Source organism: Cebus imitator, unplaced genomic scaffold (assembly GCF_001604975.1).
Source record: "Cebus imitator isolate Cc_AM_T3 unplaced genomic scaffold, Cebus_imitator-1.0 Scaffold737, whole genome shotgun sequence".
Lineage (NCBI taxonomy): Eukaryota > Metazoa > Chordata > Mammalia > Primates > Cebidae > Cebus > Cebus imitator.
Genome location: NW_016108052.1, coordinates 771,413 through 798,793, shown reverse-complemented (window position 1 = coordinate 798,793; position 27,381 = coordinate 771,413). Strand labels below are relative to the sequence as shown.

Here is a 27,381-nt window from a genome sequence, read left to right as displayed (position 1 = left end):
ATTTCCTAATACTGATATTTGTCATCCCCAAAGAAAGTGTATTGGTTTTTTAAAAAAGAAAGTGTATTTGGAAATAAAGTCAAAAAGAAAAAAAAAAAAAAAAAAAAAAAAAAAATCGTATCGTTGAGAACCTCAAATATCAGACCAAGGTGAGAATCTCAAATATCAGGCCAAGGTGAGAATCTCAAATATCAGACCAAGATGAGAACCTCAAATATCAGACCAAGGAGCTTGGAGCCACACCTGCAGGCTGAGGGCTACTAGCGATGCTTCTGGTGTAGGGCGATGACATGATCAGAGCTGTCTGAAGAGAGAAAACAGCAGAAAGCAGATGGATGGGAGAAGAGCAGGACCAAGAGGGTGGGGCTGTGGCCACAAGCCAGGATGAGGAAGGCAGGCAGGGCCCTCTACAGTGATCACCCTCACAAGTGCTGGTCTTCTGAGGTCTCAGTACCCCTGCCATTCAGCTCCAATATAACCTATATATATCCTATATATCCCACTCAGCTTCAATATAAACCTATGCCTTAAGAACTAAAAACACACAGAAAGTAACTTTTATCACACTGAATTCAACCACGAGGGTACAAAAAAGAAAGCAGTTACAGCAAAGAAGCTACTTTCTTAAACAATGTGTCCTTGGATAGCTTCTAAGAACACCCCAGCCCCATCCTGAAAAAACAGTGGGACCCCTTATGGAGCTCAGTTCGCCAACTGCATAGTGACCACTGGCCTGGGATCTACAGGACAGCAAGAAACATACAAGTCTGCCACAATGCACTGCCACTACAACCTTTCTCTCTCTCTTTTAATTCCTTTTTTTTTGGAGACAGGGTTTCACTCTGTCACCCAGGCTGCAGTGCAGTGGTGTGAACTCGGCTCACTGCAGCCTTGACTTCCTGGCCTCAAGCGATCTTCCCACCTCAGCCTCTAAGTAGCTGGGACCACAGGCATGCACCACCACAGCCAGCTAATGGATAAACAAAATATGACACGTTCATATATGGGAATATTACTTGGCCATGAAAGGAAATGAAGCACTGATACTTGCTACAACATGGATGAATCTTGAAAATATTATGCTAAGTAAAAGAAGCCAGACACAAAGGTATGTACAGTGCCATTTATATGAAATGTCCACAATAAACAAATTCATAAAACAGGGGCAGTGGTTCATGTGGTCCCAGCACTTCAGGAAGCCAAGGTGGGATTGCTTGAGCCCAGAAGTTAAGATCAGTCTGTGCAAGACAGAGAGACCCCTGTCTCTATGAAAACAATTAAAATATTAACTGGCCACGGTGGTGCACACCTGTAGTCCCAGCTACTCCAGAAGCTGAGGTAGGATAACAGCTAGAGCCCAGGAGTTGAAGGCTGCAGTGAGCTATGATCACACAACTTTACCCCAGCCTGGGTAACAGAGCAAGACCTTGTCTCAAAAAAAAAAAAATTCTTAGAGACAGAAAGTTGATAGGAGTTGCCTACAGTTGACAGGCTGGTAGATGAGAAGGGGTTGGGGGAAATGAGAAGGAATTGCTAATGTACTTAATTTATTTTTAGATAGATGAAAACATTTAAAAATTGATTGTGGTGATGGTAACACAAATTTGTGAATATACTAAAAATCATTGAATTGTACATTTTAAATGGGTGAATTGTATGGTGTGTGAATTGTATCTCAATAAAACTCTTTAGAAAAAAAAACAACAACAATAAGCCGAGCATAGTGGCACGCACCTGTAGTCCCAGCTACTCAACAGGCTGAGGCAGGAGGATCACTTGAGCCCAGGACTCAAGCCCAGCCTGGGCAACACAGCAAGACCCCATCTCATAAAAACCAAACAAACAAAAACCAACCCACCTCTACTCTCACTAGCCCATGCACAAATAGAGACTGGAAATCCAGAGCACAGGACCTGGCCAGCCCAGAGTCTTGGAGAGGAGGCTAGGCCCTAGGCACAAGAAGCCCCAGCTCTGCAGCCTGAAAGAACTATGACCTCAGACACATATTATCCTTCAGCCAGTTTCGGTCTCTGTAAAATGTCAGCCATATGACCTACTTCACAGAGTCGAGCACTTAAATTAAGCCGTAAGTGTGAAAATGTTTGGCATAGTGTCAGACATAGAATAAGCATGGAATACAAGCTAAAACCACAATGATCTATGGGAAAGCATGATGTAAACGACAAAGACCTTCCTAAGTGTAAGATGGTTGCATAATTTCATTTATAAAATTACAACATGCATTATCAGAAACAACCCATTTTCAACTTCATATGCTGCTTTCCAAAGACTCACTTGAGCTCATTGCCCCACTGTTTCAAAGAGTAAAAATTAATGGAATTTGGATGCCCTGGGGCCGGCTGATTTGCAGCTTGTTCTCCCACCAGCTCTCCAGGCACAGTCTCCACAGCCAGGACATTTCTGGCTTTTTCTGCAGAAGCATTTGGGTGTGGGTAAATTAAATCTGAAAAAAAAAAGGCAAATAAATGTCAGTTACTCAAAGCTTCCACACAAAACTTGACATCCTATATGAAACACTGACAATATACTATATAAAAATCTAAACTATGTAATAGTCTATTTTTTTTTTTCATTTTAGGTTTTGGGGTACATGTGAAGAACATGCAAGATTGCTGCATAGGTACACACATGGCAGTGTGATTTGCTGCCTTCCTCCCCATCACCTATATCTGGCATTTCTCCCCAGGCTCTCTCTCCCCAACTCCCCACCCCCCGCTGTCGCTCCCCTATTTCCCCCCAACAGACCCCAGTGTGTGATGCTCCCCTCCCTGTGTCCATGTGTTCTCATTGTTCAACACCCACCTAGTAATAGTCTATTTTTAATGTACACTACCTACAAACATAATCTGTGGGTATCTCTGGTGTTCTAAAACCATTTTCATCTAAATAGATCCATGTTTCTCAAAGTAAGATTGTGACGTGCTTCAAACCACCAGATATTAACAGTGTTAGCTCAGAGAAAGCAAAGGCTAGAATTTTCCTCCAGTATTGCAGAACAATAACCCTCACCATAAACCCGTCATCAAAGTCCAGTCACCTGTACTGATAAGAAACAATTTCCGGGATAAACTGTTAGGTTAAGAAGAGCAAAGGGCAGATGAGACTAAACGAGGCTCCCTTCTCTCTAAGAAAGCGAGAGAAATACAAACGTATTTGCTAATACTTGTAAGGAGTGACACTGAAAAAAATCAAGTTTGCACATCACAGAATAGCAGTTCAGTAAATTCACAAGCAAACAGTGATGCTAAAGCATGATGAAATGTCGCAACACATCTTTAAAATGTAAGCGTTTAAAATATTTCAGGTGGAAATGATATGATGTTCAGGATTTACTTCAAAATAGCAATATTTTGTTACTTAAATACATCCTAATATTTGCAGGTAACATGTTATTTGCTTCAAAATAACAAAGAGGGTTATCAATGAAACAAGAGAGTAATTATTGTTGAAACCACCCAATAAACCTGGAGGTAATCTTATGTTATTCTTTGCATATGTTTAAAATTTCCCATAATAAAAAGTTACGTTAAATATTTTTTTACAGGCCAGGCGCGGTGGCTCACGCTTATAATCCCAGCACTTTGGGAGGCCGAGGCGGGTGGATCACGAGGTCAAGAGATAGAGACCATCCTGGTCAACATGGTGAAACCCCGTCTCTACTAAAAATACAAAAATTAGCTGGGCATGGTGGCGCACGCCTGTAGTCCCAGATACTCGGGAGGCTGAGGCAGGAGAATTGCTTGAACCCAGGAGACGGAGGTTGTGGTGAGCCGAGATCGCACCATTGCACTCCAGCCTGGGTAACAAGAGCGAAACTCCGTCTCAAAAAAAAAAAAAAAATTTTTTTTTTTACAAAACCATTTTTTTTTTTTTTTTTTTTTTTTTTTTTTTTTTTTTTTTTGTCCCCGAGATGGAATTTCACTCTTGTTGCCCAGGCTGGAGTGCAGTGGCGCAGTCTCGGCTCACTACAACCTGCTCCTCCTCCTGGTTTCAAGTGATTCTCCTGCCTCAGCCTCCCAAGTAGCTGGGATTACAGGTGCCTGCCACCACGTCCAGCTAATTTTTGTATTTTTGGTAGAGATTTTTGTATTTTGGGGTTTCACCATGTTGGCCAGGCTGGTCACAAACTCCTGACCCCAGATGATCCACCCACCTCAGCCTCCCAAAGTGCTGTGATTACAGGTGTGAGCCACCATGCCCGGCCAATAAAAACATTTCTAACTAGAAATACTCTGTATTCTTCCAAATGACATAATCTGCACTGGTGTTTCAGTGGTAGAATTCTCACCTGCCATATGGCATAATCCCTCTGAGATAGGAAATGCTTATAAACAGAATTTAGTATTACTTTACAACAATCAATTTGATCTACACTTCTTTTTAATGTATCTCTGTATCAGCAAAACCAACCATCTCTTTCTGCAAAATCAGAATTGACTGTAGACCGCTGATATTCAAGAAAAGTTCTTTTCTCTTTTTTTTTTTTTTTTTTGAGGCAGGGTCTCAGTGAACATGGCTCACTGCAGCCTCAACCTCCCAGCCTTGTGCAAGCCTCTCACCTCAGCCTCCCAAGTAGCTGGGACTACTGGAACGCACCACCATGCCCAGCTAATTTTTGTTTTGTTTTTTGTAGAGATGGTTTTGTCATGCTGCCAAGGCTAGTCTCGAATGCCTGGGCTCAAGCAATCCTTCCACTTTGGCCTCCCAAAGTGCTGGGATTATAGGTGTAAGCCACTGCACCCGGCCAAGAAAAATTCCTTTCTAATCAGATAAGCACACAATCAGAGTCAACAGGACAGGCCTCTGTAGAGGTCACTGAGCACTGGCAAAGAAAACAGAAAGCAGGGAGTGCTGGGCTGCGCGGGCTTGGAAATCAACGTCCTGAATGCCGCGTGATGGGCCTACACTATGTAGGCAGGTTCTGACTTGACCGACCACAGTCAGTGTAGGAAGGGCTTCAAGAACACACTGGGAAAGTATCTTGGGTGTGGCATGAGTAAACAACTGCTGTGTATCTATCAGGGTAATTAGGCTTTGGCCAGGAGAGTCAGGGTTCTGACTAGGAAAAGCAAGACGGTGTGCTGGCAACAGAAGAATTACAAGCTTGGTAACAGAGTACCCACTTTTTTTTTTCTTTTTAAGACTGGGTCTCAAACTGAGGGTTGGACTGCAGTGGTGTGACCACAGCTCACTGCAGCCTCTTGAGTCAAGAGGCAAGAAGGTACAAATTACTACAGATTGCCAGTTCCTGGTTTCACTATCATGTATCAAGCACTAGGCACGGAGGGCACAACCACCAACGAGACAGAGCTTTCCCCGTAAACTAAAACACATCCGGGAGAGAGACATAAGTAAAATAGTAACATGTCAAGCTCCAAGTCACCACAGAATAAATACATTCAGTCCTTGTGATCCAGACCCTTCCTCTGATGGGTCTTAGGGTTCCAGGAGATGCTTGGGGGACTTCTAGAGGGAGAACAGAAGGGGGGGGTGGTCCCACGCTCAGCTTCAGCCTCAGCAGTTCCTCTGGGGTTCCCTTTAAGATTTCATTTGGAAAAGAAGTTCCAGTAAACAAAGGAAAAAAGTTCAAACACCACTAATCCAGCCCAGTCTCCCTACCTACTTCATCTGTCAGGACACTAGAGTCCAGAGCCGTGGCCAGAACCCGGACTCCTGCTCTGCAGAATACAAATATTGCAAGGCAGACAGAGATGAGTACACCTACCAGAGAAGGGCACAGTGCTCGGAGGTGGGGGGTGTGCTCAATGTTGGTGACTGTGTGTGTCAGTCTACGGGCACATGGGGTACAGGTGCGGCTCAAACTCCTTTACTTCAAAGGCTGGCCTTAAATGATCATCATCACAATTCTAAGCCAAGTCAGGAAATAAACACAACAAAGTGTACACATTTCTGTTACAGGCCTAGTCCGGCCTCTCCTTCCTGTGTGGGCTAGTAGCAAGGTGATGAATGGTCCCTCTGCAAAATCAGATTGTCAAATGCTCATGTGGCAAAGTGCCTATTACCAAGAAAACCCCAACCTTGCAGCAACCCACAGCCCATACTGGAAATACTTCCTGAGGAACTCAGAGGCCCCGGGGAGGGGTGGAGAAAAGGGACCGGAGACCAGGGAGGAACATGCTGGAGGACAAGTTCCAGAAGTAATGATCTGATTTGAAAAAGAAGCTCTTCTCCAGCTTAATACATTTTTGCTGTTACTGTTACTTTTGTCTGCTTTTTGGTTTTTAAGAGACCATGTGAGATTTACTTAATTAAAAGCAGAGCTGCTGGCTTCTCCTCAATACATGTCCTAACATTAGCATGCAGGAAACCGCCTCAAGGAGGACATTAAGGGAAAACACAAACTAGGACATGGCAACACTTCCCCAAAGATTTTAAGAGGCTGGACTGGTGTCAATGAAATATCTTGTCTCACAGCTACAGTGTTTCGGGAAAGAAGGTCTGTGCCTGACGGTTTTTGGTGTTTAGACCTCTGTTCTTTTTAAACATTTTGAAACGCCTACATGACAACTCTGCGGGAGTTTCTGACTGCATTGTTCCCATTTCCTAGTTCTGATTCCAGCACCGCCTCTAAATCCAGTGTGATCCCAGGCAGTCTCAGCCTCCCCTGTCTCCAAGATCCCTTCCCACTTGCTGCATTCTAATACGTGATGCTCAAAGTCTCCTCCTAATGGGACTCCCTGCACAGGGGCGGCTCCTGCCTACATTTGGACTGCCTCAGTGAGTCTCCATCTCCTCTCCTGCTGTCTCAGTCAGGCCCAGGTGCTCTGCCAGCAACCTCTGCAGAGCACAGAACTGTGTACAGTGGGAGAATTCTCATAAAACCCAACCTAGGCCTGCAGCTGCATCCAAGAAAGGAGGAAAGAGCGCTGGGAAAGGGTTACCCCATATGCATCAAAGGACACAGCAAACAGAAGTCTGGGTGTCAACACTGGGAGGTGGAGGAAGACAGGGTGGGCTTCATCTGAAAAAAGAAAATTTATTTATGAATGTGAGTTTTAATACAGATTATGAAGGAGCAGTCAGGAGGAGTAGAAGTATCTTCCAAGTGAGGGCACCGCGTACACCCAAGCACCAAAAAGGAGAGGCGGCAAGCCACCAGGTCCTGAGAGGCCTCAGGATGGGCCAGTGCATATGTCCGGTCCCCTACCCCGACCAAGGACACAAATCTGTGAGAACTGAACCCCTATCTGATTTGCTAACAGCTGCATATAACACCCAGCATAAAGGAGCGATGTAATACATATTGGTTAAATGACCAAATGAATCCATAAAAGACAGGATCTTGCTAACATGGCATGGGAGGAAAGGCCTTCTGTGGGCTGAAACAATCGGGCAGAAGGTAACAAAGGCCCCTGCAGGTTTTGGAATGGGTTTATACTCATCATCCCTCCTGACTTCCCTCTCTCCTCCACCTTGCCTCCGACAGACTCCCTGAACTGGAGTCAGGGGTTGCCTCCTTTCCTTTCCACTCCTCCCTGTTCTCCTGCCATCTAGCTCAGCCACCGTCCCATTCACAGCCACATCAACCCCTATGCTCACCTGCATCAAGTCCCACCAAATCTAGGCTGAGGATGTCTCTGCTGGCACCAAACTCCAAGCCTGGTCCAGTCAGTCTCCTTTCCGACCCTCTCCAGCAGGCTCCTCCTAGACAGAACTGCAATCTAACACCACTCAGCAACTCCCTCCCATCCAGCTCCCAAAGTCACATTCTTTGACAATTTCACAGAACCTTCAAAGCAGAAGGAACCTGGTTCAGAGAGCATCTTGCTTCACAGATAGGGAAACCACGATGTGCTCAAGGTCCCACAAGCCCTCTCCATGCTGCCTCTCAGACATAACACTAGTAACTACCATGACTGATACCTCACACAAACGCATGGCATTCTGCAGCATTTTACAAGGATGACACAAAAGCACAGTTTCCTTGATCTCTGTATGGAATCACGACACTAAAAGATGATATGTAATTCCTGTGGCACTGTCTACGCGGGGCCTGCATTCCACCTGATGGCTTTCCTTCTGGCAGCCCTCTACACCCTGCATGGAGAGCACAGCTCAAGCTGCCTGTGGACTGAAAGTTGCAGCTACCCCTCCCATGCCATCCCCTCGCACACAAGCTGTTAAGAGTGTAACGGTTCAACTACCCGGTGCAGCTGCTCCAGGGGAGGAAAGGTGTGGTCATCCCTCAAACTGTATTCACAATACAATTTTCTGCAAGAAATACCATCCATATTCAAACAGGCACTTGGGCATTTGAGCCTGCTACGACCATGAATGCTTTAGTACTCATGAACTTTCAAGAAGTCTTAAAAAAAAAAAAAAAAAGGCAGGGCCTTGTTAACCCTGGCTTGTTTTCTTACTAGTTTATGTGGGGAATAAAGTAAACAGAATGTACTAGACACACATCCTGTAATGAGGCTATCAGCCTTATGGGTGTCCCCTTTGAGTTCTAGCTACCTCATTCTCAACAGCTATAAAGGTTTGTAGACCCCTGATTGTATCTTTATGCAAATTATTCGTTTGTGTTGAAACTAGATCCTTATCTTTTCAAACACAGAAGACGATGTGGAATGGTATTTGCGGCATGGCATGCGTTCAGAGGCTACAGAAGGCAGACAGAACAGATATCAACTAATAATAAAGCTGCAAGTTCCAATCACACAGGGAAGTCTCTTACTCAACATAGATTCTAGAAAAGAAATTAATGTAAGCAATTACACAACAGTGCCAGCTCCTTAATGGACATTCAATCCAGCTTTCCCTTACTTAGAGACCGTGGTTTTGATCGTGGTTGTAAACTCAGCTAAAATACTTGGCTTCCCAGACTCCTTCTAGCCAGGAATGGCCATGTGACGGTTCCAGCTAATGCTACGTAAGCCACAGGCTTGTTTGAAAGCATCCCCCTTTTTGATGTCAGTGCCACCACCAGGGGCAGCTAGCATGAGCAGAAAAGCTAATACACTCTAGCGACGGAAAACAGAGTCAGAGACAGCTTGGGCCCCTCAATGGCACTAGTGAGTAGCTATGCCAGCCACAAACTGCCTATCATGTGAGACAATTACTCCCGATGTGTTAGTCCTTATTAGTAAGGTTTCCTGTTAATTACAGCTGAACATACTGCTAGCCCATTCAAAATGGTATCATCTCATATATATATGTATACAGTGTGTATGTGTATATACATATGCATACGGCTCAATACACTTCACAATGCAGTTTCCATTTGATCCTTATAACCACCATGAAGGAGGGTGAACAAACTTCAATTCCCAGAGCCAGAGTTTGCCATCCCTGCACTGCAGGAAAAGTGACTTACTTAAGAGTCTGATGACTAATAAATATCACCAAGGCTCAGGTCCACAGGCCTTCTTCTACCACATAGAGCTGCCTTCCAAGATATACAACTAGCTGTCACTGGAAAACATTAATCCCCCATATCTTTCCCCACATTGACTTCAGGTGCCAGGAGGGTCCTCACGGGTGACACCCATTAGACTACAAATCAAAATGTTTCAAACAATTGGGTGACCACAAGACAATAGTAGAAAAAAATTTATTTTTAATGTAAATCAGAGTTATAAAAACATTCTTCTTCAATTCTTGCTAGAGTAGGCTGAGCTGAGCAGATAACTACAAGCATGGCTTTACAAACTTTACAGAGCACTGCCATATAACATAACACAATTTATCTTTGAACTACATTTTATCTCTGATGATAAGACAAAAGGGGCTAAAATACAGCCTTTTCTTCTTGACTTCCTGATTTAGATTTTTTGACTTCCTAACTATTATACTCTCACATATTGCTCAGGGGCCCAAAGTTTCATTATTTGATCTTAGACGCTATCTAAAAATTAAAAGAAGTCTAAAGTTGCAGTCATTTCTATCTACAAAATTTTCAGAGGCACTCCACTGCTCTTAGGATAAAGTCCAAAATCCCAAGGCCAGCTGTCAAGGCTCTCCCAGCTCTAGCTCTGGGCCCCAGGTGTGCCCCCAGGTTCAGCTGGCTCCCCACAACTGCTTCCAGCCGGCAGCCATCCTGACTGTGGCTCTGGGAAGGCATGCAGTCCAGCCCTCTCATCTGGCTCCCCTCCTCTCTACCTAATTCCTGGCCATCCTCCAGGCCTTGGCTTCGATGCTGTTCCTCAGAGAGACCCTAACCGCCAGAAGCTATGCCCAGTCCACTTGCAGCCCATGGTACCAGCATGCACCCTTCCCTCACATTTCTCTCATTTTTTCTCTGCAAAACCACCTTGCTTGACTAGAAATTCTGTGAGGAGAGGGACCAAGCTCATCTTGAGTGTCTACCTGGCTGAATAAGTAAATGTCAGATGGCATTTACTCAAACGCTCAATTCCACACCTGGAGTCCCCAAACCAAAGGAAGAGAAACCAACACGGGCTTCAGATGTTTTCTCGGGCTCTCCAACCATGGCATGTTGGCTTAGAAGCAGGAAGGGCAGGTGTGACAAAGAGACTATAGGGCTAGGCACCACTTCTTTGTCCCCCTTTCAGTTTAACATCCCTGAATCTTTGCTAGAAAGCAGCACTCTGTGTCCTCAGAACACAGGAACTGAGGCAAAGCGAGCACCTCCTGTGCGAAAGGCACTGGCTATGCTCATGAACACTGCCTCTTCCCACAGCATTTCCAAATGTTCCAAGTGACTCCGACACTCAGTTAGGAGCTCCTTCTGATGAAAAGCACTATAATAGTGGCTTTCAAAACAACTCAGTTACCAATGACTCAACCCTGAACTAAACATAAGAGAACACAAAGTTGAAAATAAAGGCACAATCTCAGAACTTGGGATAGTCTGAGGGCTAAGACAGTCATGAATGTGACTTGAGAACTCTCACAGAAGATATATCAATAGACACAAAGTATACATAGCAATTTCTCACTGATAAGAGGGTTAACCTGCTGAAAGATACCAGGACAAGTAAACACAAGATTGGCAAATTTGGAGATGAAAACTTTGTCTAAGAAGGCATTTGTTTCTGGAGAAATCAGCCCCACGTGTGCCAACACCATCCTTGGTGGGACAGGAAACTCAGGTACAGCCCTGTGTTCTGCTGAGCAGAGGGTCCCATGGGTTTTACAAAGCGCAGACAACATCGCTTTAGGAAAGCGTTAGAACTAGTCCTTACTGTGTCTACTCCTTTTAATGCGCACTCCATGGGTCTTTCAAAAATACTAGTCCAATGGCCTGGCCTTTTAGACCTTACTTTGGAACTCAGGAGGCTGTTTGTTTTTCCTGGATGTGTTCTTTTCCCTGTATGGAGAGGAGGGTCAAAAAAGAGTCCCATCGAGGGACTGTGTTAACTTCTCTTCCCAAGTCCCCAAGGGGCGTGGTTTCAAAGGCAGACATTTCCCAGCGACATGCCTGACCTGTCTTCATTCACATCCCCATCCAGGAACTAGAGTTGTCTAACTTGCGAGCGCTCAGGCTAGGTAGATTGCCCAGGTGAGCTTCCTTTGTTTAGAAAGCCCATGAAAAGCTCTTGGGGGGACTGTATATCAAAGTCAAAGATCAATCACTCCAGCGGAAGTTTGAAGAAACTCCTCTCATGGGACAAGAACTTGAATGGGGCGGGAGGAAGTCCCAGATTAAAAGTCCCCCTGCCCCTTACCTGTGCAGACTCCATCCCTGGATGCCTGCCCACAACAGCATGGGAGCTCGCTCTCTCTTTCTTTCTCTCTCTCTCTCTCTCTGCCTAATAAATCATTTTTCTGCAAAGCTCTTTGAATCCGATATTTACTTGAACAATCTCACTGCGCTGCCTGGGTCTCCTCCCCATTCGTGGGTGAGTGAGAGACCAAGGACCCGGAAAAAACACATTCAATGGGGAAACAGTAAGCGTCACTGAACGCCCCTGCAGCCCTGCTCCTGTCCACGGTTACATCGTCTTCACAGTCTTTGCAGGGGGGTGGGACGAGCAGCAAATAATTGTTGTCCTGTTCTTACTAGAAGTTATCTCTACACTGCAAATGGCCAGGGAATACCATGAGTTATAGAAATGCCATGAATCCAGAATAGAATGAAATCAGTGTCTGAAGGTTAAAGTCTTCCTACGAAACACTAGAGAATCACAAGTGGAATGTTTTGAGAACACCTTCCTAGTGTATACAAACACCTGTCAGCCCTGGCAAGTCTGCGCAGGCGCGACTACTTAGGCCTGAGGACTTCATCGTTGGGAGTGGTAGAAAGGCTGGTCCCACAGTCAGAACTAGGCTTACCGCACCACCACTTGCTACATGCTGACCTGAGTCATATCATGTCTTCCATATGCTTGGCACTGGGCCTTGCCTGATTCCAAGGCCGTCACTGGGCTTGCATAAGCTTCGTACACGGAGGCTCTGGGTAACTGTGGAATGCTGTCCATCATTATTACTGTCTTTCTGAATTCATTTTCATTCACTGCTAAGTTAATGTGTGGTATCAAATGGCTTACACAAAGAACTGACACAGGTCCCCTTTATTTTTGCCTTACCGGTGTTATCTCTGGCTACAAGACCCTTAGGAAAATCCCCAGGAGTTGGAGAGGTCCTGCTGTCCCACTTGACCATGTCAAGACTGTTACAATATTCCCATCTCTTCTGCTGAAGCTCCTGCAACCAGTAAGTCATGAGTTGGCGATTGGGAGCCTAGAAAGAGAAAGGAGGAAAAACACGTTATGGGCACCAGTAAGACGACGAAGAGCTTAAAAAATGTATGTCTCATGAGTACAGACTGTTCACCTTGCCATGTGAGAGTTAAGATGAACAGATCAACAAAATCTCAGTTACAAGATCAGTAGCTTTCGCTCATGATAAGTTGGTCAAGCAAATAGCAATTGTAACATAAAGAACTGAACCCAATTAATAAGAAGTCTTTTCAAATTCTAAAGTTAAAGAATAATGCAGTATAACATTTTCTTCAAAACAGTTTAGGAAGGTGTGAAAATACTGCTGCTCCTTCACTATGACCACCTATAAATCCCATCTTCGGAAATAAAATCTTACATAGGTCTAAACGACAGCCTTGCCAAATCACATGAAATAATGGTATTTAAGCTCCGTCAGCATCTGAGGATATACAAAGAAAACCGCAGATTAAAACTAGCTGGCACTCCTATTAGAATGGCTAATATTTCAAAAAGTTGACAATGTCCAGCGCTGACAAGGGTGCAGGGCAGCTAGAATTGCATAAGCTGCTGGTGGAATGCAACATGGTGCAGCTACTTTAGAAGACAGCTTAGCAATTTCTTATAAAGTTAAACATACATTTACCAACTGACCTGGCAAGCCACCCCTACATATAGCCACCCAAGAGGAATGAAAACGTATTTGCACTAAGACCTGTATGTGAATGTTTATAGAGGTTTTATTCATAATTGTCAAAAAATGAGAACTTCATCTGGTGAAAGGCTTAAAAAAAAACTGTGGTACATCCATACAATAAAATACTATTAGCAATAAAAAGGGGCACATCAATTCTAACACATGGATAAATATTAAATGCATACTGCTAAGTGAAAGAACCCAGACCCAAAAGGCTATATACTGTGTGCTGCCATTTATGTAACAGCCTGAAAAGGCAAAATTGTAAGGACAAAAAACAAATTTGTGCTTGCCAGGGCTTGTCGGGGAGGTGAGCAGCCGCCTACAAAGGTGCAGCACGAGAATTTGTGGGTAACAGAACTGTTCTGCATCATGGCTCTGGTAGTAAAGTCATGATTCTATGCATTTGTCCAAAATCATAGAATGATATACATAAAGAGTGAATCTCATTAAAAAAAAAAATCAACCAAGATCAGGGAAGGGACCCAAAACAATGAACCTAACTACGAACAGACTGGACTGCAGATATGGGTCACGGTCTCCAGGCTGCCCCTGCAAAGGAGTCCCATGAAGGAAGGCTGCCGTGACACAATTATGGGAATCTCATCGACACTGGCATCCAGTGACATGTGCAGACATCAGACACACTGGTTCCCGAGATCAGAAGCAGTGAAGAAAATGGCTCTGCAGGCCTGACAGCAAGACAGGCCTAGACCAAACTACTGCTACCTACAAGCAAACCTCTGGGTGCCGTGGCTACAACCTGGGTCTTTTTAGTGACACTTGCACACCTGGCCACAGATAAAGAAAAGCCTTCATTATAGGATCTTTGGGTATTTTACAGAAAGTTCTTCCAGTCAAGCTGCCATTTCACCCATTCCTTCAACCAACATTTGCCGAGCACCTGTGAGGTACCCGGACCTGGGGCTGGCCTAGTGAGAAAGCCGGGAAAACCAACCCGTAGTTTCCATGCTGCATTAAGTGCTACGACAGAAAGCAGAGCCTGTGAGGCGGGGCTGGCATGACAGGAGAGCACTGGGGAAGGACACACAGCCAAGGAGGGGAGGTGCAGCAAAGGACGAGGTACTCAAAGTTCAGGACACCTGCCACCTGCAGGGTCAAAAGCGCCAAAGTATTCGCTTGCTGTCTATCTTCTCCAAGAAACAAACATCAAGATGTTCCATTTCTCTAGCATCTAGCTCTGTGTCAGGCACATAGTAGGGCAGTATTTACTGAATACATACATGAAGGAATAAGTGAATGAATGAATAATCAGAAAATGATACAGCAGCTTGGTCTTAAAGGGGGAAGCAGGCGGTGGCCAGAGGAAAAGAGGTTCCAGAGAGAGAGGAGTGTCTACAAAAGTACAAAAGCCAGAGAGCAGGAGTAAGGTGAGGCTGCTGTGTGGCAAGGACCTGGCCCTTGGGAGTTGTGTGCCTTCCTAAAGAGGTGGAATGGGGAACTTAGCAGGGCACTGACATTATTAGACAAGGGCACCGCTGGTGAAAATGGTGGTGAGGAGAAGGCAGGTGCACAGTTTGCACAGAAGGAGGAGATTAGCTCAGGCCAGAGGCCGTGAGCCCGCTTGAGAGATCCACGAACTGCAGCCTGGAGTTGGGCGGCAGGCTGGTTGCAGGGTAGACACAGGAGCTTAGCCTGGCCCTGGGGCAGGACAAGGAGCACACAAGCATTCCCACAGGAGGGGAGAGGAGAGTCAGCAGGCAAGTTAGGAACTGAGAGACACAACCACAGCCAGATTCAGAGCCCGAAGCCCACCTAGGCCTCCCTGTTTTTTGCAGATGAGGGGACAGAGGCCCAGAAAGGAAAGTGACTTGCCTAGGTCACACAGGGAGTCAATACTGTGAGCCTAGTCTGCCAACCGTCCCACCGCCGCTTAGAGGCAAGTGTGCGTTTTTGTTGGGGAGTGTGTGTGTCTGGTACTCCTACCCGCTCCCTGACCACCTGGCCCCTCCATCCCCATGCCAGGGTGAGCTGAGCACCCCGGAGCCTTCTGCTGCAGCCAGGGAGGTACCCTACTTCCTGTCATTCAGCCTGCACACGCGGCTGTGTTTCTATTTATGCTCGGGAGCCACAGGCTGCTCGGAGGAGCTGGCACACACTCACTAGGGCAGATCTGAACCAACCTCTCCGGCTGCCTTTGACAATGCAGGCACCCTGAAACATCTGCTTTTTACAAGAAATCCTTTCCCTTTAAATCTCCAAGTATTAAATCTAACAATTAGTGACCTCTGAGTCATCTCTCACTAAATTCCCCAGGCAAAACTTTTAGATGACATGCTTCCAATGACTGATATTATATCATACTGCAGAAATCTGGTCAATAAGGCAGTTAATCAAGACACTGATGAACTGGGTTCATTTCCTTCCAAAAAAAAAAATCTAGACGGCCAGGCATGGTGGCTCATGCCTGTAATCCCAGCACTTTGGGAGACCAAGGTGAATCACCTGAGGTCAGGAGTTCGAGACCAGCCTGGCCAACATGGTGAAACCCTGTCTCTACTAAAAATATTTTTTAAATTAGCCAGATGCCTGTAATCCCAGCTACTCAGCTCAAGCCTAATTAAATGTATAATCACAAACCAGCCTCTTCATCGTCCCAGTGCCAGTATATTAGTCCAGATCTGCCTTGTCCAGCATGGTAGCCACCAGCCATTAGTGACCACTGAGCATGTGAAAGGTGGCCAGTGCCACATGATAAAATCTTGTGGATACACTGAATTAAATAAAATAGTATTAAAATTAATTTCACCAGCTTAGTGTGGCTACTTAAAACTTTTAAAATACATATCTGGTTCACATCGTATCTTTACTGAACAGTGCTGGTCTATACCACAATGGCAAATATATTCCATTTTGAGAGCCAGGGTTGGTGGGAGATTTGGCTTGGCAGGAAACAGCACTTCAGGATTATAATGTAGGCCAAGAGCATGGGGCCCATGGGTGTGTGGGGCAGCCAACACCACTGCCCTTCCGCAGCACCTTATAACTCAAGATAACTTCTCTCTTTAAACAGGTGCCTCCATAGTTCCAACCACCCCATGGTCCATTAAAGTCCAAAGAGAGGCCAACATTCTTGAGGAACCCAGGCATATGGACGAGATGCCTGGTTGACTCCTGTCATGAGATCTGCTTGAGAGCTGGAGGAGATCTGCTTAATTCCTACTTCTGAGATACTCACAACAAGCAAACGTTTTCCTTTACGCCAAGAATAAAGCACACAGCTTTAGTGCCTTTACTCAGTGCTCCCAGAGTGGGCTAAGTAGGACCTTTGAGTGATTTGGCTATACCTTGCTGGGTCTATCACCAGGAGTTCCCTCTGCTGAGCCTCAGCTCAACTGTGACAATGAGCCAAGCCAGTCAGCGCAGAAGCTTACCGCCAGGATCACATAGCACTCACCAAAGACACACCACCAGAGGGGTGAGGACTGGCAAAGGATCACCATCTGCCCCCCTACCCCTCAGAATAACCATTTAAAATGCTGTGGTCCCAAGTTCTGGAGAACCAGACAGGCATTCCACTCATGCTAGAAAAAACAGGGACAAGGCAAAGCTCCACAGATCAGCAGAGAATTGGGAGCTGATGCCAGGCAAGCACTCAACAAGGTGCCAGGTGTCAGTGTGTGCTGTCTGATGGCTCACCCAGGCCATCTCCTGAGTCTCCCCTAACACCAATCTCTCCAGCTCCTTCCTACTCACCCTTCAAGGTCTAATGCAAAGGCCACCTCTTCAGAGCAGGTTTCCCTGACCTGGGTGTGCATTTTCTCTTCACTCTCTGAATGGGGAGTTCAGAGAACCTTATAGCCCAGGTAGCCTTCCCATGGGGATGAGAACACTCCCTGCGCGTTCCTCACTAACCTAAGTTCCAGAGACCTGCTGGTCTCAACATGATCCAAGATGCCTTGCACAGTGCCTTGAATATAGTTCAACACTCAAATATCTGACTCCTCCTCTCATGTTCAATTGTTGCTACTTCCTCAACACTGCTAAAATCCCAGGTCAAATATGGCACCGATCCCAACGTAAGAAACCAAGACTCACATCTTGGAAAGCCATTGTAGTTGTTTCCTACATGGCTGCATGAACGTCCTGGGGGAGGGAGAGGGGCAGACAAGAATTGGGTGGGCACAATTCTACATGGCAGCCATCTGCTGCCTTTGGGTGCCAAGACATGAAGGCACCAGTTCAGAAAATAAAAGCAGGCCATCCACATTCTGCATGAGATGGGAATGCAGTCCTTGACAGCTGGCTGAGAAGTACCATGTGATGCCCCAGCTGCTCCCACAAGCTGTTGTCCCCAGGTCTCCAGGAGCCCACAACCCAGAAGCCCACTCTTGTGTGAGACAGGCCGTGGCCACCTGTTCCTTCTTTTGGGCCCCAGAGACTTCCCTCAGCCTCCTACAAGCTCTCAACTTGATGCTTAGGCAAGTCCCACAATAAAGCTGTTTGATTACAAGTTAGCTGATTTCAGTACACATATATGAAGGGCCCCCTCTCAACAGGAAGTGCTTGATTGTGAGGAGAGGGGCTGGAGTAGCAACCCAGCAGCATCTACAGAGAGTCGGGCCTCATTATCTCCACTAAACAACAAGTTTGTCTAAGCTTTTATTCCCTGAGTCTCTGACCCTTTGGTAAACAATGTCCGCCTATCAAAATTTATCACATTTTAGAAGCTATGATAATGTTCACGTTCTTTGATCCACAATTCCATTCCTGGGAATGTAGCTAAAGTGATCCAAAAGAAAAAGGGACAGCACCATGTACATAAAGTGTTCATTTGCTTGACAAATGATTATTAAGAGGCTTACTTGGGCCAAGTCCAGGAGTTAGCACTAAGAATACAGAACTGGAGGAGATCTGGTTAATTCCTACCTCTGAGATACTCACAGCACGCAAACGTTTTCCTTTACGCCAAGAATAAGCAGCGGGAAACAAGTTCATAATTATAATCAATACAAAATGCCTAGGTACACAATTAAGAAATCCAGAGACCAGGCACAGGGGCTCATGCTAGTAATCCCAGCCCTTTGGGAGGCCCAGGCAGGTGGATTGCTTGAGCTCAGGAGTTTGAGACCAGCCTGAGCAACATGGAAAAACCCCATCTCAACAACAACAACAAAAATACCAAAAAATTAGCCAGGCACGGTGGCGTGTACTTTAGTCCCAGCTACTGGGGAGGCTGAGGTGAGAGGATCCCTTGAGCTTAGGGGGTGGACTCTGCAGTGAGCCAAGATCTGCACCCAGCCTGGGTGACAGAGCAAGACTCTGTTTCTTGGCTGGGCATCATGGCTCACTCCTGTCATCCCGGCACTTTGGGAGGCCGAGGCGGGCAGATCACCTGAGGTCAGGAGTTCAAGAACAGCCTAGACAACATGGTGAAACCTCATCTCTATTAAAAATGCCAAAATTAGCCAGGTGGGGGGTGCACTCCTATAAGCGCAGCTAATCGGGAGGCTGAGGCAGGAAAATCATTTAAACCCAGGAGCCGAGATCCACCACTGCACTCCAGCCTAGGCAACAAGAGCGAAACTGTTTCAAAAACAAAAACAGAAACAAAAGACCCTGCCTCTTAAAAATATAATAATAATGGGCCAGGCAGTGGCTCATGCCTGTGATCCCAGCACTTTGGGAGGCAGAGGCAGGCAGATTGATTGAACCCGGGAGTTGGAAACCAACCTGGGCAACACAGTGAAATCTCATCTCTACAAAAAATACAAAAATCAGCCAGGTGTGGTGGTAGACGCCTGTAGTCCCAGCTACTCAGAAGGTTGAGGTGGGAGAAACTCGTGAGTCCAGGAGGTTGAGGGTGCAATGAGCCATGATTATACCACTGTACTCCAGGCTGGGTAACAGAGTGAGACCCCATCACCAAAAATACAATTTTATATTTTATATATATAATTTTATATACATAATGGCATTAGGACAACTGGTCAAATATCTGGAAAAAAATGATAACTGATACTCGGGGTGAGAAACCTATCATCAGAGAAAATAAATTCAAATTTAAGTCAAGATTTAATAAACTAATGAATTTAATAAAAACCACTAAATGAATGAATTTAATAAATTTAATAAAAACCATTAAATTACTAGAAGAAAAAGCCTGTATAATTAAAATTAAGTTTCTGTGTCTTTCTGCCTCTTACAACAACAGTTTTATAGATTTCCACAAAATTATAAAGGTATGGACTTAAATCAGGCAATATGGCATAGCAGAAATTCACATGGGAAAGTTCGGCTAAAACTGAGGTACGATCAGCAGCCACAAGACTCTACGCAGAAAATGAATGCCACATGCACCATGACGCTGCAGACAGGAAAACAAAACACTCGTTCAAGACCAAGCCCCAAACTGAAAGCTAGGAGGAGAGGAACTTCCAACTGTAAGCCCGGGGCTGCTTCTCCCATGGGCAACCCAGGGAGCCGGCTCCAGGCAGCAGAGGGTCGCTGATTACCAGAGGGCTGATGAACCTCCCAAGACACTGCTGTCCTAACACTTCTATTCTCTTGGAAGGTAAAGGGTTTCTAAACCCACAAAGAAAGCAAAGCAAAGAAGATGTGTGTCTAAGACACTACAAATAAATTAATAGACAGTGACGAACTGAAGAAGGACCAGACAACTTCTGAGTCACCAAGCATGGCGTAGCGTTTCACACCACCAGGGCTTCACAGGGGCTCTTCACTCTTCCTGGACTGCAGGAAGTCCTGTTTGTCTGGTGAGATCCTATTAATCTTCAGTTAAAAAAACACACATATTTTAGATTTCTATTTCAAATAATAACAACCTACATCTGCTGTGGAGAATTTGGAAAACACAGAAAAACAAAGAAGAAAATAAAATGAACATAGCTGCATCACCGGAAATAACCCCCATCAATGCTTTGGTATTTCCAAACATTTTTCTACCCATAAATGTACAGAAAATTTTCTACCTATATATTTTCCGCCAATTTTCTAGCCAGCTCGTAGAAAACTAATTTTCTTTATAAAACTGTATCACTGTGTGCCAGACACTATGCTTTCACTTTATACACGCTGTCCTTTAACCCTCATAACAATCTCTCCTCAAATAGTATCATGTGCTTGCTCATGGACCCTGGAGCCTAACTGTCAAGGTTCAAATCCCAGCTCTGCTACTGGCTAGCTATGTGAGGCAAGTTACATAAGTTGTCTAGGCCTCAGATTCCTTGCTGGTATAGTAGGAACCTACTTCATGGTATTGTTACAAAGATTAATGAGTTAACATGTGTTAAGCTCAGAGGAGTGTTTAGCACAAAGTACTCATTAGGTATCAACCATCTGTATTATCATGTTTGCCCAAGATCTCATAGCCACTTGGCACAGTCAAAATTCAAACCAGGCCAGGCACAGTGGCTCACACCTGTAATCCCAGCACTTTGGGAGGCCGAGGCAGGTGGATCACAAGATCAAGAGATCAAGACCATTCTGGCCAACATGGTGAAACCCAGTCTCTACTAAAAATACAAAAATTAGGCTGGGTGCAGTGGCTCACGCCTGTAATCCCAGCACTTTGGGAGGCCGAGGCAGGTTGGATCATGAGGTCAAGAGATCAAGGCCATCCTGGCCAACGTGGTGAAACTCCATGTCTACTAAAATACAAAAAATTAGCCAGGCGTGGTGGTGCATGCCTGTAGTCCCAGCTACTCGAGAGGCTGAGGCAAGAGAATCGCTTGAACCTGGGAAGTGGAGGTTGCAGTGAGCTGAGATGACACCACTGCACTCCAGCCTAGTGACAGAGCAAGACTTTGTCTCAAAAATAAAAGAAATTTAAAAAAAATTCAAACCTGAGTCTGCACTACTTGCTATCAAGGGGAAGGATGAGCGAGCCTGCCCAAGACAAAATCAATCCTCTCAGCATTTCAGCAGGAATCACAAGTTCCTCTATGGTTTTTCTTAAATATTGAAACGCTGATGACCTCAATCAATAGCAAAGTTCAAATAAAAACCTACAGGTTGGCTTCAGGGACAATTAAAACTATATCAGATGCTGGTCTCCACATCAGTAGAGAAGGTCCTCTGCACATCAAATCTAGAGGTGTCCGCATAGTGTCACTGGGAGAGGGCATGACCATCAGTCTACAAGGTACTTCCACTCTTAACCACAATTCTGCTCTAAGGGCATTTCTCAAAAACAGACTGCTATGAGCACTAACAAGACCACACATAAGCAAATACGGAGAAGAGAGAAACAGTTCTCCAGCCTAATAGAATAGAATTGCCAGGTCTTCTAGTCCTAAAAACTCCCTTGTCGGTCTCCCAGATTCATGCGTCCTGACAATCTCAGATTCACCCATGGGCCTCTGGGTCCCCAGGTTCACCTACCCCTGGGCCTCTGCAACAGCTTCCTAACTGGACTTGCTGTCTCAGTCTCCCCCCTCCAAACCCTCTTCTGACACCTCACCAATGAACTCAGATACATCCCAGGCTTAAAATTCTCTCACGGCTTCCAAGTGTCAAGAAATCTGGCCCACGCTGCCCCACACTCCACAGAACTATACCCTTTCTCCCACACAAAAGGCCCACAAAAGCCTCCACAATCTCCGCTCCTAATGCACTAACACCTGCCTAACAAAGTCCTACTTGCTCAAGACCCAGTACAAACATCTCAGCATCCCTCATACAACCAAAAGGATGCTGACCAGCTGCACACCACCTCAGTCACCCACTTAGGGTTATGAACTCTGGGCTCCTTCCCAAAGGGTCAGGTCCTACCATGTTTATAAGCCAAAAGAACAACATAACAAACCATCACAAATGAGCCACAGGAAGGAAAATGTATATACAGAACAGGTCAAGTCTGCAAACCTTATAGAAAGCAATTTAAATTACATGAATAGTTTTGGGTATCCATTTCTTAAAAAGAATGCAACGGCTGCTCATAATAAAGGAACTTTTGTTTCTTAAACTTAAGGAAGGATATCTGGATCTCTAAGAAGAATCTAAAGTAATTTCTTCCATAAGTAATAAAAAGCACAAGAATATTGGAAACAGCCTGATAACACAACACAAAATTGAAATGGAAAACAGGCTGTAACCCCGAATCTGATAAATAACTTTAGGTTCCAAATTTTCTCCTGAGTGTTTCAAAATCATGAGCCTGGAAACAATTTCAAGGGATCTGGCCCAGCACCAACGGGAAGAAAAATGTATTTTTTCCTGGGAAGGTTTTGAAATCTTCTGTTTCAGCCCAGCAACAGAGACCGAGAAGGCAAATCCTGGATCTCCTGGCTCCTTGGAAAGCTGGATGCAAGGTCCATTCCTCTAGTGAACATCATAAATTCTCTTTTTGTATCCTTTAAAACTGCTATCTTAAAATCAGCATTCATACATCTTATCAAATAATCATATCTTATTAAAATAGTTCTAATGGAACTCCTTTCAAAGGCCAAGCGCCCAGCTAGAACCCATAATCAATTTCCCTGAATAGTCTGCTTCGAGGTGGGCAGCCATTCCTGGGAAGATGTCACAAATTCCTCATCCCTTCTGGCAGGTGGTGGCCTGAGGAGTTCCGCCGTCTCTAATACTCAGGGCACACTCAGACGACTGAAACCAGCTGTTGCTGACTGAGCTGGCTTTTAATTAATTATTTTGGTAATTGTGTTGGCAATTTTTCCTCTTCCTACCCCTTTTAAAAAAAGCAAACACCTTGAGAGAAAAGCCATTTCTCAAACCCATATTCAGCAACTACCTTTTTAAGCTGTTAACCATTTAACAGAGATTAGCAACAAAGGGTAACAGACTAGAAGAGGGCCTACAACTAGTACAAAGAAGAGCAGATGTGAGTTCAAGGGAAAGCAGGCGATGAGAACAACTGGGCTTGTGAGGGACCTGGTCACATCGAAGCCTCTCACCGCCCAGGCCACCCGGCTGGGATGAGCTACAAATTTCATCAAGACAAGGGCAAGGGCAAGGCCGCTCCCCGGGCATGCTCGTCCCTGCAGGAAACGTAGAAGCCTGTCAAAATGCTTTCTGTTTCCCAGAGAAAGGGAGCACGAGGTCTCCGAGTGACCACAGGGCTACATTCCGATGGTTCCCTCTCAGCTCTGCCATTGCACAATGTGAGAGAGCGCAGGATGAGCTCAGGAAAAATAACAACTGCAGCCACAGCCTGTGGCCTACTGGACAGTCTTGCTCCACCCCTGCCCACAATGGCTTCCACACACTATGCAACACCACATTATTCTGCTTGATGTTTTTCAACTAAAACTAGGGCACACGAATGGCTGACTTAACATGAAGTTTTAAGAAATGGAGTTGGGACAGGTTCCCAGGCTCTACCCATCAGAGATGTGGGAGGCAGGGGGGCCTAGTACCAAGAACTCGTCTAGTCTTATAGTGAATTGACAGGCATGTTTGGGAAACACAGTGATTTCTAACAGTGTTTTCAAGTGGAGTTGATGTCTCAGGAGTATCAGATGGTTACCCACTTCTCTCTGGTGAAAAGCTGGGGGATCTGAAAGTACTTACCAGCTCTTCGGTGGTAGCAATCATTGCATTCACCCTCCCAGAAACACACAAAGATGCCAAGTGAACACTGTTCACTCCAGGAGCCTCTCCCTGAATGCTCAGAGAGGAACCCGAGAACATGGGGTCTGCAGCCACTATGATCGGCACAAGAGCCAGAAACCTTGGGGCCAATGGAGAATTGGGCCAAAAGCCATTCCTCTGGAGCATAGAAACTCAGAATGCAAAGAAGATATGCAGCTATAAACCACAGAGAGTCAACCTGAGGATGGAGGGTTCACACTTCACTGGTCTCTACCCACGCAGTTTAGTTATTTCTAGTCCACTTAGAAAGCCACCATCGTACAAGGTCAGTCTTTTCTTCACAGCCAAAGAGAACGTTCATCATGTTTCACAGGGGAGCCACAGAGGTCTACAGCAGAAGGGCTGGGATGCTGGAGAGAAATGCAGATTCCTGAGGCCCACTCTGGCCTGCCTACCAAAGCAGAATCTCTAGGGGAGGAACCCCACAATCTGCATTTTAACAGAGGCTGGAAGGTTTCTTTCCCACACGAAATCTGAGAACTGCAGTTCTGAAGGAGATGTTTTACTTTCAAAGACAGACATGGAAGAAGTCTTACCAGCACATTACCTCTAGCGCAGTTTATAGGAAAGAGCTGTGTAAACAGTATGGTTTAAAAAGTGGTTCACTTCTGAGGCCAGAGGGCATGCCTTACAGAGCAGAAAGAGAAGATACAGCCATCTGCCACGGGACTGTTTCCCTTTGACGAAACAAACAGAAAACCAAAGCCACCTCCAAAGAGAAGCCCTCTGAAAAGGGATGCACCAGGCCTCAGTCTCTGCCAGGGAAACATCACTGATGCCTCCTATCAAGTCAACCCCCACCGGAAGTGTACAACCTGTGCTGTTAATTCCCATGTGATTAAAATTCTTAAATCTGTGCCCCAACAGAAAATGTTTAAAAGTACAATTTGAGTCTCTCTATACAACTACTAAGGAATATGCCCAATTTTCTACTAATGGATTAAGATAGATACATGAAGCAAGTATCATCGAACTGGTGGGTTTAAAATGGTAAGCTGTTGCTCAAGCATTTGGAGGTTTCAGTGGCAGGGTAGCCACTAGCTAGCTGTGAGACTCAGTTTCCTCTCTGTATTGTGCATGGGAAGGGTTTGATCTCTGAGGGCCTCTCCAATTCTAACTTTGGGACAATGACCCTTGAGCAAAAACAATGAATGCCTTTCTCCAGCTCACAAAGCCACCTAATGACAATGCCCTAATCACACCCAGAACAGACACAGAAGATCCCTGAGGCCAGAGACAGTGCTTGACTCTTGCTCAACAAAGTCTGTTTGGTGGATGGCCAGTTGGCTGCATCCGTTTATAAAGCTGGCTACCTTCTCTGCAAGCACAGACTCTCCTGGACACCAGAGAGCTGGACAGGAAAATGAACACTGGGCTTGCTGCCTAGAAATAATTCCTGTAATCCAAGATCAACATCTCTGATAACACTGGCCTGTCCACCTCCAGGCCACGGCCAGGCCTGCCATCTGACACTCAGCCACACAAGTCCTAGCCCGGGGGCCGATCTGCTCAAGGAAGGTCTGCTGGTTTAGCAGCACCGGCCTAGGAAAGGGGCAGAAAGAAGAAACCCACAGGATCTCAGCTCCCAAATCCCCCCTTCTCATACTGGATTCCAGTTGTCCCAGGTAATCAATCTCTGCAAAGGCTAAGAAAATGGCCAAGCATGCAGACTCACGAGAAGACAGTGGTTCCCAGCTTACTGGGAACACGTGTTGCTGATCCAAGAGCAACTGGGTCCTTGAGCGGCTACACAAATACACCAAAATTTACCAACTCCCTTTTCCCACCTTCTTCAGGGAGTTTTTCTTGATAATCAGTCATACAGAACTCTCCAGTTCTGCAACGTTCACCGAAATTATTACACAAACCACAGATTTCTGGCCCTGGGTTATACCCAGATTAGTATTTTACATAGGGATATCCCCTCCCCTTCATTTACTACGAAGTGCCAGCGTCTCTCAGAATCAAAAAACTCGCAGACAATGCTGAATACTACAGACAAATACGGTCCTCTTCAATGTTTTTTTCAAAATTCTTACAATTCTTTGATTATATCAGACACCAAGGTATTTTTAAAGTTAACACTACAGTTTCTTCAATCAATGGAAAATTTTCACCATTTGCAGTAAGAAGCAAAGTGCTTAGAATATGAGAGTTGCTCAAAAATACTTGCTGAGTGAATGGACACTGCAAATGTCCATGTGACCATGAAATGAGAGCACACCACACAAGCACACAGACACACACATGCACACAAAGAGGATATGAGAGCTTAAAGCATGCATTTAGTCAACAAGCATCTAACGGGTGCTGGCATCCTCTAAGCATGAAAGGCACAGGAGTGAACCACACCGACAAAATCTCCTCCTAAGAGGTGATGCATAGTAGAACACAACAGCAGACGCTCGAAGACTAGATCAGGGAGCAAAGCCACCCTGCATCTCTAGCCGACTGGGGGCCTCCTGTGCTGGCTGGTGAGCCACTGCCTGCTGGATAATCACGAAAGCCGCGGTCTCTCCAGGGATCCTCTCAGCTTCTTGCCCCTCACATGGCCTCACCCATCCGGGTGCTGAGGATGTTTACTGAACTGAGCACTCCAGGCAGAATATTTCACAGAACACTAGTCAGAAGTCACTAACTAGTCACCACTACCCAGTTTACCATTTCCATGTTGCATTCACTCTGTGAAAGCAAACAAAGCCCAGATGAGGGCTGGCCTGACAGGATATAGGTAAACACTCCATCAAATGTCATTAAACACCAGAACCGGAAATTGCTAATGAAAATGCCTTTCCCTCTCCAAAACTGAGAGTCACTTCTACAATGGTGGGGTCTTTTTCTTTCTTTAGAGGAATGGGGTGTTACTATTTATATTTTGTTCTGCTGGAGGTAGGAAGGCTGCAACTCAGTGGCTCAAAGGTAGAAGTGTCTGACCAAGGAGACCTGTCCATCCCCTTCAGATGCCTTAGTGGGGTGGGAGCTGGTACACCTCCTCCCCGAATGCATCTGACGCCTCCTTCCATTTCTCAAGGAATCGTTATGTCCACGGGGGAAGGAAACTAGCAATGTGCATACGAGCAAAGCAAGTGCAGCAGGAGAGAAGAAGAGGCCAGGGAACACTAGGAATGATTCAGGGAGGGAAGTCCACCAGGGCAGGGCTGCCTCAGCCACACACGCTTGCCAAAGCAAGCTTCACCCATCACAGCAGCCCCTACTCAGAAACAATTAAGAAGCAACTGCTCAAGATAGCTTCAGCTTTGCATTGATCTTCTTTTAAGTCTGTTTGCCAGTATACAACATATAAATACTTCAGCCCTTCACACCCAAACAAGATAATCCTCCAACCTAAATAAAAATAGTAGGCATAACCAAACCACCAGCCACAGTCTGAACATCTGTGTCCCCATAAAATTCATGTTTGAGACCCAG

At 45.5% G+C, this 27,381-nt stretch overlaps 1 protein-coding gene across 2 annotated transcripts in view; it reads right to left on the bottom strand.

Annotated features, from left to right (window-relative positions):
- The window catches only part of TBC1D2B (TBC1 domain family member 2B), a 79,257-nt gene that overhangs the window by 44,337 nt on the left and 7,539 nt on the right, over window positions 1-27,381 (bottom strand). For both annotated transcript variants that reach the window (XM_017519333.2, XM_037735169.1), the window contains exons 2-3: window positions 12,534-12,687; window positions 2,296-2,464 (exon numbers count right to left, since the gene is read on the bottom strand). In XM_017519333.2, coding sequence (XP_017374822.1) covers window positions 2,296-2,464; window positions 12,534-12,687 — 323 coding nt within the window. The remainder of the gene's footprint in view (window positions 1-2,295; window positions 2,465-12,533; window positions 12,688-27,381) is intronic.